At 35.6% G+C, this 13,273-nt stretch overlaps 1 protein-coding gene across 1 annotated transcript in view; it reads right to left on the bottom strand.

Annotated features, from left to right (window-relative positions):
- Positions 1-270: 270 nt before the first annotated feature.
- The window catches only part of ENPP3 (ectonucleotide pyrophosphatase/phosphodiesterase 3), a 36,411-nt gene continuing 23,408 nt past the window's right edge, over positions 271-13,273 (bottom strand). Inside the window, exons 17-25 of the mRNA XM_041469871.1 lie at positions 11,780-11,867; positions 10,856-11,025; positions 10,687-10,744; positions 9,780-9,934; positions 6,176-6,311; positions 5,587-5,664; positions 4,069-4,201; positions 2,361-2,517; positions 271-851 (exon numbers count right to left, since the gene is read on the bottom strand). Of these exons, the coding sequence (XP_041325805.1) occupies positions 678-851; positions 2,361-2,517; positions 4,069-4,201; positions 5,587-5,664; positions 6,176-6,311; positions 9,780-9,934; positions 10,687-10,744; positions 10,856-11,025; positions 11,780-11,867 (1,149 nt within the window). The 3' untranslated portion in view covers positions 271-677. The remainder of the gene's footprint in view (positions 852-2,360; positions 2,518-4,068; positions 4,202-5,586; positions 5,665-6,175; positions 6,312-9,779; positions 9,935-10,686; positions 10,745-10,855; positions 11,026-11,779; positions 11,868-13,273) is intronic.

Below are 13,273 nucleotides of genomic sequence, written 5' to 3'. Positions count from 1 at the left end.
GTTCAGAATGTTTTAATATTTTTGAATGGTTCAAGAATATCACTCATTCACTTCACTTCACTTGTTACTAGCATAATGAATTAACCCAAGTGGAAAACACAGGTGATGATTGCTTGCACTACATACAAACTTTTTGTGAGTCAGAATACGTTTCTGTGTGAATTAATAGGTGAGAAAGAGAAATTCAGAACACTTCAAGATGTGCTTGTGTTAGAGAACCATAACCTCTTTGATAAACACAAGGGAAAAAACACACACACTCCTCTCAAAGTGTTTTATTTTTCAGCTCCATTGTAGAAGTATTTTATATACAATTTACAGTTCTGGTGTCTCTGTAGTATAAAATATGTTCCTTTTGTATTTTTTTCAATCATTACTACTACTACTATTGTATATATAATATCACATATAATATTTCATGTATTTTTATAGTAACATAATATATTAGTTTTTACATAATAAAAATATATTCTGTATTTTGAAAGCCTGGCTCAACAATGATGATTTAGTTCACTTTAGAAAATTTTATGTATCATTTTTATTCAAATTGTATTGGCACAAAACACTTGACTGAAAAACACAAATTTGAAAAATACTCCCACATGCTTAAGCAAGGAAATAGAAAATTTCAGTGATTTCACCTTTCTTCCAAGCACTGACCCCTTTTCCAAAGATAATCAGTTACTTTCAGTCTCAAATATTGGCAGAAATGTCTTTAGCCGCAAGATCTCGGAGACGGGTTCATTTCTTTCCTGGTAAAAGTCAAGCCCAGCTAGCAACTCCACATCCCGAACACGTGCAGAATGAGCCTGAACTCTTTCTTCAACCCATTCAGAAAGTGTCTTATTTTCCTGTGAAAACAAACAAGAACAATGCTCAAACTCATAAAATGCCCTCTGTTGTTCGGTGGCAGTGTTAGGCAATTGCCAGTGTTTGACCTGGTCTGACAGACTAAAGGCCTCCAGTTGGCAATACTTCTTTCAGGCTTTCCTAGGTATCTTTACAGTCTTGCTTTTAGGGATCTCATTTAAACAGAATCACAGGATGCCTCTTCTACCCACCTCTCCACTTCCAAAGTAACAGACAAGAAGAATTGTGCTGACATGGCAATTGTGACTTTTAACTACAAAATGCATGAGTCACATTTCAAGCACACACATAAGGATGGTTTTAGTTACAGCACAAATTAGCTGCACTGCTCAGGCCAGTCAAGAAACAGGCACCTGACAACTCACAAAAAGTCTTTACAGCAGCTCAGTCTTGATTGCTGGACAGCAAGAATTGCTGGTTAGACGGGGAAAACAACGGAAATGTAACCAGTAATCAATCCAAAATGTTATTTTCTGTTCTTTCACTACAAGGGATGTTTTGCAAACAGCTGGTAATTTGCTTTTTCATTAACAATATTTGCTTCTGAGGCAAATGATTCATTAAATTTATGTTACTGCCAAACATGATGAATATAAAATGAGAAGATTTGGGATTTATTGCTAAACTTTAGAAATTACAGTCAATTTCTAAACTATAATGACTAATTCATGCTAATCATTAGTCAACCCTCAACTACTAAAAGATCTCACTGGGAAGTTATGGATTATCCACACTACAAATGGGGAGACACAGAAGTTGTTTCCAAGTAGGGCAAGCTTGCACCTGTCTGGAGTTATGAGTTCAAAGTTATAAATAAACTAAAATCTGTCTGTGAAGACCAGTTTAAGTCTGTGCAGCTGTACTTGTGCAATATATATACATTGAGTTTAGGAGCCTTGTGCAAACCAAAGTTTGTGGAATATACACTCAGCTGCCTCAACAATACATATTACACTCAGATCATGTATTTTGTTTGCTACGAGGCATAAGATTCACACTGTTAGTGCTAAGCAGAGATTTAATTTAATTCAAGTATGAATTTTAACTGCAGGACCATCCAAATGCCTGCTGTCTAATTTCTCATGGAGGTGGAATAAGCAACTGAAGGAATTTTCTAGCAACTGAAGGGAATAATACTCAGAGTCCTCTGATGCCTCTGAAGTAAGTTTATCCTGCAGTCTTCCATAAAGATATCTCATCTCCCTGTTGCCTGTGCTGCTGTTCTCAGCCCTTCTCAGGTGACAGCATTTCCCTGTTCTCTTATCTTACCTTCCTTTCTTCTTCCTTGCTTCCTATCAGCTCATTAGTTTCCAGCTACCTCTCCTGGTGCTCCTTGCTCTTCTGGTGATTGCTTTAACTCTCAGCTCACTCCCAGCTCATGGGGAATGAGTTAATTCCACAGACTGATAAAGATTCTCTGGATGACTAGATTCCAATGGGAATCAGTTCCCAACGTTCATCGGAACACAGGAACGTAGAACTATACTTACAGCACAGCTTTCAGTGTTGTCAGGTCGATGAGGAATGATAAAAGACAAAGCATCCAAGGACCCCTGACAGTTCAGTGGAGTGTAGGATATGTTCTTGCAGCTTGTCAGAACCACATAGTAATGGGTTGGGACAGGGATTTTTGTATTGTTTACATACCTACAAAACAAACATTACTTAAGGCATTTTTTGAGATATCAAGTATTAACACAACTGATACAATTAGAAATTTATAGGATTATCTCAATATATATCTTTCAATACTATATGACTTAAATTTCTTTTGTAATTGAAAAAAATACCTGATGGGATACACAGCCTCACCATTTATTTTATGAACAGCCAAACATACATGGATTACTCTGAGTGCTACAAGCAGTCCCAGTGAAACAGGACTGCTTAACATGGTCAATACTCTATTTTGCCAGAGCCAGAGATTTCTACACCTGGAAGAGTCAGAATAGAGCATCATATTTGCCCTTCATTATACAAAGAATTTCAACCACTTGAATTGGAGGAGAGCGATGAGAAAATTAACTTCTGACTCCTTGCCATTGAGAAATGCCAAAACAGTGATTTGTGGCTGTGTGCTGTAGAAACCAGTTTAGGATACTCGGTTGAAAATGTCTTTGCTGGTCTTTCCTGACTATTCTGCAAACCTGCTCACTTGTGTATAAAGAGCTGAATGATTCCCAGGCTTTTTTTGTTCAGTATTGAACAAAACACTATCACTGAATTATTATACTGCTTTGCATGACTGCCTAACCATGCTGACTAAAACATGCTTATTGCAAACTGGAGGCAGCATTATGTGGTCAGCTGGGTATTACAGCATTCTGCTTGGAAGGAAGTTGTAGTCTCCCCTCCCTTCCAGCGTCCTACTACGTGGCAGGCTGATTTTCCCATTCTCAAACCATTTTTAACAGATGTGGTCAAGTCTAGCCTGAATAAAACATCTCCAGTGATAGCTTCAGCTGTGCAGATTTCCCAGCACCTTTCTACTCCATAAATGTTCTTAGTCTCACAAGGTATTTTCCCTAATCTAAGTTTTTCTAATTCTGTTTTTATTTCCTTGTATCCTTATTCACTGACATAAATAATTGGTCTTTATAATTTACATGTAAAGATATCAGATGTTGCAGTAAGCTGTGTAAGCCATAGTTATGCAAAGGTATAACTCAGGAATGTTACATTTTGCATTTCCAGTTATGTGATTCAGTGAAGGCAAACACACAAATCTGACCTTTGAGGAAATACATCAGTTTGAGACAATAGGAAGAAACAACAGACAGGTGAGTGAGCACAACATCAAAGTGAGAAAAGCATGCTTAAGCATGTCTTCTGCCGGTTTAAATGTCATATTCCCCCAGCATTTATGATGCAGAGGCCCAAAACCTAAAATCTAGGCATCACCTTGGAAACTAATTACTAGAGACTAATTACTAGTCTGTACCTGTGCATGTGTATAGAGATACACATGTAATTGTACAGCTTTTTTACTCTTTACTTGAACTCCAACTTCCATGGGACTGTATCTGTTTGCAAGAGCATTTCCTGTTGTATGAGTAATAGTGGATGTAGGATTATAAAGAGAATACTGCATTCTCCATGATACTTGTTTCTTAGTCTTTTTAAAAAATAGGGGGTTTTTGTGTGGAAATACAGTGGAAGTCATATAGAGTTTGACTTCTGGCTTTTCCATGTACTTACTGCTTAATTTCATCAGGGCTATCAAAATGGCCATCATAATTGTAATCGAACACTGGTCCACTGACAACGTTTACCCCATTCCTTTCTCTAGCATACTTCTGAAGAAGCACATTGTGGAAATAGTCCCATATGTCTGTCATAAAAAGAAAATAAAAGCAAAATTAATATCAATTTAAAGTAATTTCACCACTGAAGAAAAGTAGCGTATTTGTGTTTTCACTGTAGATTAATAAAAAAAAGTTCAGAACTAAACTGCCCATAAAATCAACTCTTTGTTGCATAAAATTTGGATTTCATTAGAAGGGGCATACTCCCACTTGCCACTGAAAGACATGCTGTAAATGCTATTATAGTCGTGCAAGGCAAATTGCACTACTGGAGTGTATATTTATTTGATCTAAAGCTGAAGCTACAAACCTACAGCTGAGAGGTCATTAATTTCTGGCTGATGTGTCTGTACCTGCAGTGTTACAAATAGTAGGAACTGACAAAATGGTTTTGGGAGAGGAATACTCACCACCTGGGTGTTAGTTTAACTGTAAAGAGCTCGTACCAAACATCACTAGACAATTTGGCTTATTTCACAGATGTCAATCAAGAAAATACAATTTGTAGGATATAAGATAGTGAGATTATTCAAATATTTACAACTGGCATGGCAAAAAACCTTTATGGGTTTGGTGCATTGAGGGAATCTCCTATTGAATTACCTGTTGTTTATGGTCTATAGAAACTTCTTGTTGTTTTCCTTGAAAAACTGGGTTTGTCACAGTCCGTGATTTACTTGGAAGATTAAAGACACTTAGGTCTTCTGTATCTCTGGTTTTTATATGAGTGAATGAATAAATGAGGTCTGAATGTATTAGAAAGGTAGTTACATAATTGTGTTTTTTCCAATTTTTTTCTTACACAATTCCTCTTTTTATGCATTTTCTAAGAAAATTAGCCTAGGCCTAAGAGTAAAACAGGATCATAAGCAGCTATAGAAAATTTCTTATCAATGATTACAAACAAATGTGAGTTAGGCTGGGTGGGAAGAGCTTACCACTCTTGCATAATAAAAACATCTATTACAGAAATAGTATTGCAAGATTAATATTATTGAGGTTTTCTCTTCAGATTTTGAAAAAAGAAAAAGTGCCATTTTCATTCACCTAGAGCATATTCCCAAGGTAATGAGAGTTTCATAACTAGTGTTTTATGTTAGGACAGCCCAGAGGAGATGAAGAGCAAATTGAAAAGCAAACAGGTAAGCAGGGATAAACAGAATCCAGATAGGACTATACAAAGGAAAAAAAAAAAAAAAAAAAAACCCACAAAAACACCACAAAAAAAAGCTTATAATTGTGCTATAAATTTTCAAACATCTACTCCTAAAATGTTTTAAGTATATTTTCACAACATCTGGATATACAGCAGGCCATGCATTAATGTTTTAACATTTTGTTATAGCTTTATCAAATCCAGAACAATAATTATAGAAAATTAATCATAATAAGTCCAAATTTTGCATCCTACCTTTGAAAGCTTTATACATGGGAACAATATTGCTGGTGAGTAAGGCATCATACTGTTCAAGATCAGATGAATTGTAGTCTATATAAAAAGATCAAAATATAAGTGAACGGAATACTATACGAAGACCAATTGATTCATATGTCACTATAAATTGTAGGTACAAGTAGTTCAATTACATGTTACATTTGAGCATGAGTGTATGATCCTACTGCAAACATATCCCCAAATTTGTCCAAGAAATCTACTCAATAAATAATATTTACCAAATCTGAAAATAGGAAACGAATATTTATGCAGAGGAAGAGGGACAGCCTTTCCTTCCAGCCCTTTACATCATTCCAACCAGCTTTCATCACATTCAAGTTGTCACATGTTTTAAAAAAACCCTTAAATATTCTAAACCAAAAATATTTAGATACAAGTAGTGACTGCCCTACTTTTGGTCAGTCTGCAAACACTGGAAACCTTTTTCTGCCCAACATGCTGATCCAAAGAAGTTTGTTTTGGTGTTTGGGTATATGTTTAAACATAAACCCACATCCAGCTGATTAAGACTTTCTAAGGTCTCTATAAAAAGAACCACACTCACTGGGAGGATAAAGGAAACTGTGGGTCAAGGTCAGCCCTTCTGGGTAGTCGGAACAATTTTGGCTCCAAGCAGCAGGGATTCTAACATCAGGCCGCAGACAGTCTGAAACAGTGGGAGGAAGAGGAGATGTGTTTTCCTGTGAAAAGGAAAAAAAATCTTACACCCACGGCTGTGGCTAAGCCAGTGCTTTGTATGGTTTTAACTTTCTAGAATGGACTTCATTGAATCTTCTCCTATTTTCGTAGTGAATCAGGTCAATGCAAGTAATACACACTAATGTTTTCTGGGTAGTGTTTTTCTTCCACTTCTGTTTTTAGGTAATTCAGGGAAATCCGTATGTACCGTGTAAAACTGTAGCAGCAAAATAAGGTTACACCTTAGGCAAAAACAGATTTCACATTTGACTCATTCGTCACTTTTACATATTTCTGGAAACACAAAGTCGATGTCACATCCTCCTGGAAAGCAGCTAGTATATAAAAATGACACTATCACCTCATCTTGGCATCTAAGGATGCAGTCTCCATAAGAATCTGTGCTGCTGAAGAGTTACAGATAAAGAAATCCACAGTAAATTTTGAACATTTTACTGGCTTTAGTAGCTTCACCAAAATATGTTAACATGCTAAGATCTGGCCAAAAGTGATTCTGATTACTATATTTCTTTCTATAATATTCACTTTTTTTTTCTATAACCTTTTCTACACACTTTTTCATAGTTTAGCAATAACATTAAATCATCTGAATATTCTTTTTTTGTGTTTAACTTTTTTTCATCCTCATTTACATGTAACTTATTTTAATTTTGATAAGACTAGAATATATTTTGCATTATACCTTTATAAACAGAAGTTAAACATCTAATTTGGTTTTCAGTACGTTGTTTGTTTTGATCAATTAAAACCAAGGAAAAATAAAGAACTGATATATTCTTCTTTTGCCTCTTTGTACTCCTTGATATTATTTCTTTAGTTACTTTTATCAAAATTCAAGTAGATGCCATATTATGATCAGGTTGTATAATAATGGAATACATATATACCACATGGAATGAAATATAAAAGAGAAAATGTTCCTTTGACTCCTGAGCAGCTCATGTGTCAAAAAAATACAACCAACCAACCAAAAAACAAAAAAACATTTATCACCAATTTGGTTCCTTCTATTTCAGGTCAAAGAACCATAATGTCTCCTGAAGAAAGCAGTTAAAACTAAAAATTGGCTGTGCCTATCACATCATGAATTGTCCTTTTCAATGCCATTTATTAATTTTTGATGAGCCAGTAATTTATATCAAGAAGCAAGAGTTATTTGCATTTCATGACAGAATTTAAGCATCTGCTATGCTCTCCTATGTCAAATTCAGTCTTTTTTGCAAGAAAATATGCCTTCCTCCCTGGTGGATGAGTATAAAACCTCGAGAAAACTAATGTCCTTCAATCTTAAATTTTCCTTATTCCTGAGAATAATAAGTAATCAAAATGCCTTTTATCAATCAATTTATCAATCAAAATATCTTTTATTTAAGATCTGCAAGTGTATGTTATTCATCCAGTTTCAAAACTTCCAAATTACACAAATCTAGCAAAAGTCCAGCCTGCATTACCTAGTTTAATATTTGAGCACTTCTTTACAGCTACATAATGATGAGATATACCCCAGCTTACAAATTGTGCAAAGCATTGCACAGGCTGCATCCAAACTAATTAACCCAGGGTACAATAAAAATTCTGTAGAAAGGGCAAGTTTCTGTCATTCCCAATTATTGCAGTCAAACCTCACTATCAAAGGCCTTAGCTCTATCCCTCTGTCCTTCCACAGGTGTTACAATTTACAAAGCCTATTCCTCTTGATTAGCACACGCAATAAAAAAATCATAATGTCAGGTTACTGTGCAAGGTAAGTCAGTGTGTGAGCTCTTACACTCAGAGCCTTTCACTGTTGTGCCTCTGTCACTATTACAGATGATTTATGATTTCCTGTTCTTTCTACAGAAAACATACATCACTGTATTAGAGTCTGCTGTGACCTATATCCTCCAATCCTCCACTCTCAGTCATTCACTGCTTCCCACAATGTTGCATACACTGCTATAAGAAACTCCTGAAAAATATGTATTTCTCTTAATTCAGATGTTAAGTTGAGCAATAACTTTCTTTATACACTTCCAGTATCTGAAGGGTCCTACAGGAAAGCCAGAGAGGGACTGTTTGTCAAGAACTGTCATGATAAGACAAGGAGCAATGGGTACAAATTGAAAGAGGGGAAATTTAGGTTAGATGTTAGGAAGAATTTTTTTCATGTGAGGGTTGTGAGATGCTGGAACAAGTTGCCTGGGGAGGTTGTCGATGTCCCAACCCTGGCAGTGTTCAAAGCCAGGTTGGTTAAGGTCTTGAGCAATCTGTAGGAGGTGTCCCTGCCCGTGGCATGGCTGGATTGGGATTAAATGATCTTCAAGGTCCATTCCAACCCTTTAAAGTTCTATGATTCTTTGATAACTGAGAATTTATTTTTCAACAAAGGAAAATGTCTGAAAAGTTATTTGGGTTTTTGAGCTTTTCTAAGCTCAATATTAAGAAGACTGCAGCTCTGATGTTATTTTCAGTCTTTTTAAAGCAAAATCAGACAAAAAATACACCCACAATTAACTAGTTTTCAATTGGGTAATGCACTTTCATTGCAAGGTTTAAGGGCAGATCTTCAAACCTGAAGTATCAACAGTCCTTGTTGAAATGGACATTTGTTTAAATGACTTTTAGCCTTCTTACGATTGGATTCATGATCCTTCAACCAAGATAGTGAAGAATCAGTAGAAAGTATGGAGTGAAACTTTCTGAAATTCTATCATTTTAGCAGCACACATTTGATTGAAATAATTTCTTCATATTTGTACTGATGAAATAAGAAATCACATAGACATTAATAACAATCCTCTTCAGACAGAAGAATCAACATAGAAACTATTTCCTCAAGGCAACTTAGAAAAGGGGTCAAATTATAAGGGCAAGTAAGCCCATGAATGTCCATTAGTTTACTGACCCTAAAAACTCCGTTTATTCTGGATCCGCATACCCTTGAACGCTCAGAGGTTCATTCAACTATAATTACATTTTTCAGAAATTATATCACGTAACAGAGAGCAAAGAACACACAGAAATATGCATTAGTGCAAACTGTCTTGTAGAGTTGCATAGAGGGTATTTAATAAGAAAAAGATTATGGTACTCATAGGAAAGCTTAAAACTTCTGATTTGGGAAATCACAGCCTGTTTTTCCACAGGAACTGACAGGCATGATGGAGAATTATCTTGACAATTCTTGTAAAAGGCATATCCCTTTTACAGAACAGGCTTAATAGAACCAGCTCACCAGCTTCTCTACTCTCCTGTATCTTTTGTGTCCCTAACAAATGGTCATTCCCACTCCTCAAAACTTTATTTTAAGATAGCTGAATTTTAAATGATATCAAAGACACTTCTTCTGAGACAAGTGCCTTAGTCACATGACATCCACCAGCCCTTAAACAGGGCTCCTGAAGAATGGACAACATTTTTAATCCATTAGATCCCATATTTAAGAGTAGTAGAGATATTTGATAACCTACAGGCTTATTCACAGTGTATGCAGTCCACAGTGGCATCCAGATATCATAGCTGTATCCACTCACATACTGATGATGGGAAAGGAGGCAGTAGAACTTTTCCTTCTGAAGAACTTTGGGTCTCCCATATGGCAAATGAGATGAGCTTGCCTTCTTTACTAAAATTTAAATAATAATTATTGACTTATTCTTCTATAACATTTTGAATGGCACAAGAGGTTAAGAGAGCAGACAAAAATTGTTAATTAAAACTTTAGCAAATACAAATAGATACAATAGTAAACTTAGTCATGTGGTTCTCTAGGCTTATAAGCAGAATAAAAAATGTAGAAAATAGTTTTCGTATTATGTTTAACGCACAAAAGTCAATATCAGGTTTGCAAATTCTTGTTTCTTTGAAATTTCATACCAATGCAAAAATATATTGAATTTATCTTGCCAGTGGAGTGAAATTTACATCTTATTTGATGAGGAGGCATTACGTTTCCCACAATTTCCAGAAAGCCCATAAAAAAGTAGAAAGAAGTATCTATGGGAATTTTTGATCAGAGAAATATAAAGTTATGGATACAGGGTAAGGAGCAAGAGTTATATCACTCTTATATATATATAGCCTGACAGTGCTCAGTTTTTTTCAAGACCATTGAAATCTTTATGGCTTTTTCAAAAATTTTAATGGGGTTCAGATCCTATTTCTATATATACATGCTGCTATAACAGAGTCCCTTAGCATTTTTTAAAGAAATGAAAAGGAAAAATGAAAAAAAATATATGCTTCTGACCTGATTTTCCTACTTCACTTTCAATTGTAATTAACGTTGCAAAAATTCCCACTGAAGCCAGTGACATAAAATATAAACCTGGTGTAGATTTAAAAATACTGCAGCTCTTTGCATTTTTTGCTACTTACTTTCTTCTGTGGTGAGATTTAACCTCTCATTTAGCTCTTCTGGTGATGCAACTGAAGTCTGTAAAAAATAAGAGAACCGTTCAAAATTATTCCATTGTTTAGAAAAAAATGAAGAAAGCAGAACACACATGACAAAGATGATTAAAAGATGCCAGAAACTCCTATTTACTTGTGTGCAGTTGCATCCCAGGTCATCTGCAGGAGTCAGACTGGAAACTGGACATGAAGAGGGAGATGAGACTTCCTTTGGATGTGAAGGATTGTAAAAGGGTTTCTTTAAGAGGTGATTCAAGCTGCCATGAGTTCCATTGTTTTCTGCTGGTGCTATATGCAGCAAATCTGACGAAAGGTTTGAAATTTGTAAACATGTTTTAAGACTAAAACAGTATTTTAAAAAGGTATTCTCTTTCCAAATCTACTCATTTCCTAGTCATTTTTTAAAGGTAGAAGAAATAGCTTATTCCATTATTTAAACTATTACAGTAACTATTCCAACCACCTTGCAATTTTCTAGGTGTGAAGGTTCTTTGCTATCTTCCACTGCATCAAGATTTAGTAACTATAGATTTGAGTACTCTTGGTACAGTTTTATACGTTGTCACAACATTCACAAGATTAGACAGTTTAATGCAAAGTAAAAATGCTATTGCAAGTGCATCACATTGTGAAACCTAGTAGCCTGTTGCATTTTTGTGTGATGCTTTAAGATATTTTCTGAGGCTCATGCTTCCTAATTGTGCACGGCTGGGACTGCAATGGTCCATCCTAAGTCTTGAGCAAGAGCAGTTACTCTCTATAAGATTCTTATCCACAATTTCACAGGCATCAGTTTGACAGCAAACCCATGCGTCAGGTGTGGTTCCCTCTGATTCTAAAGGAATTCTTCTGCAATCAGAAAAAAACCTTCAAAACAGAACAACTTCTGGAAGTCAATTTCTTAGCACTGTAAAGAAAGCCTAAGAGCACAGCTTCAGTGATTTGGCTTTGAATGAATTCACTCAATTTTTAGCCATGCTTCTTTTAGCTCTTACAGCACTGGTATTTGAAAATACTAGAACATTATCATCTAAAGTATTTGATTGTTTCTACTCACCACACATAAGGTTGTAAACTTCAATGTTTTCAAAAGCATCCACTTCTGTTTTCTCTTTAAAGCTTGGGCCATATGCTAAGAATATAGCCTAGATTGTAATAGTAAAAATAAAAAATCAGTTATCTAAAGAAATCCAAAGTCAAAACCAATTCAATTGCACTTTATGAAAACTGGGACAACGGAACAACATACAGTCTTTTCACAGTTACAGAAGTTAAAAGTATATGATTGTTCTGGTAAGGAAGGCAAATTTCTGCCATTGCACATAATTTGAAGAAAAATGCAAAGCAAAAATTCATAGTTTAAACTATATAATGAATCTTATTTGGTTTTGGGGTATTTTTTTAATGCCTGTTGCACTCTGAAGTTTTTGGGTCACTTAAGAGTCTATGGCCATGGTTAAAGCAAGGAGCAGGGAACTGCAGAGGCTCATTCAGCAGAAACCTGCATCTGTATCACCAACGGCACAATGCCGTGCTGGGCAGCCCTTCTGGAGCCTGCAAGGCTTGTTCCAGAACACTGATACTATGTTCAGTCTCACAGGAGTTTCTACTGCTTTGTGAGCCTCCTGAGCTGTCTGCCAGGAGATATGGGAAATATGACTAGCAGGATCTGTTCTAAAATAATATTATGTGTCCATAACAGAAAAGGAATTTTCAGTTTATTATAGAAAGATGACATGTTGCTCTCTTCTAAAAAAAAAAAAAAAAAAAAAAAAGCATCAGTTGTGGAGTTGTGGCACCTCTGTAAGGTTATCTATTATTAAGGTTTCCATGGTAACCAGAATTTACCTTTTCTTTCCATACAAATATTCAGCATAATTCTGTTCACTGATATTTGGTTTTAAAATAGTTATAAAGATCCGGATGGATCTGATTCTTAGGCACAGAATATGCGACTTAGAGTGGCATGCTTGACCTTAGTTAAAGGTTCACATCACAGAAAATACATGACACCAAAAGCTGAAGACCTCAAAATATTTTCACTGTAACCAGAAGTAAAAATGAGCTGAAACTGCAACACAGGCTATACTAACACACAGTATAGCTAATTACTTTTTTGCCCTGATGATATGACTAACTCTTGTAAGATAAGCAGCAATAATGTGATTTTGTTTATTTGAGCATACAGGTTTCCAGATGCTCAGATGAGCTCCCAGAGCCTATGGAGATTTTTCGGTCAGTGCCTCAGTGGAAGAATGAAAGAACAAAAGAATTCAGTGGCTAAACATGGTAGACTTGGTTTACTGTGGTCCACCTGTCTGCAAGCAGGTAAGGTAAGCCCAGACTGTTTTTACTACAGGATCCCAAAGAAACAGGCCTTGTACACATCGATGAAAGGCAATACAAATATTTGGACCTAGTATGTGTTTACAGTTTATATGTCTTATGGCCAGAAAAGAAAAAGCGCACTGCAAAAACTATCTTTGTTCTGTATTCTGGTGATTTACCTGTCACATCATGATTTTGTATATATGAAAGTGCAAGAATAGAA

Source organism: Pyrgilauda ruficollis, unplaced genomic scaffold (genome assembly GCF_017590135.1).
Source record: "Pyrgilauda ruficollis isolate IOZ18807 unplaced genomic scaffold, ASM1759013v1 scaffold24, whole genome shotgun sequence".
Taxonomy (NCBI): Eukaryota; Metazoa; Chordata; class Aves; order Passeriformes; family Passeridae; genus Pyrgilauda; species Pyrgilauda ruficollis.
This window is presented reverse-complemented; position numbering and strand designations above follow the sequence as displayed.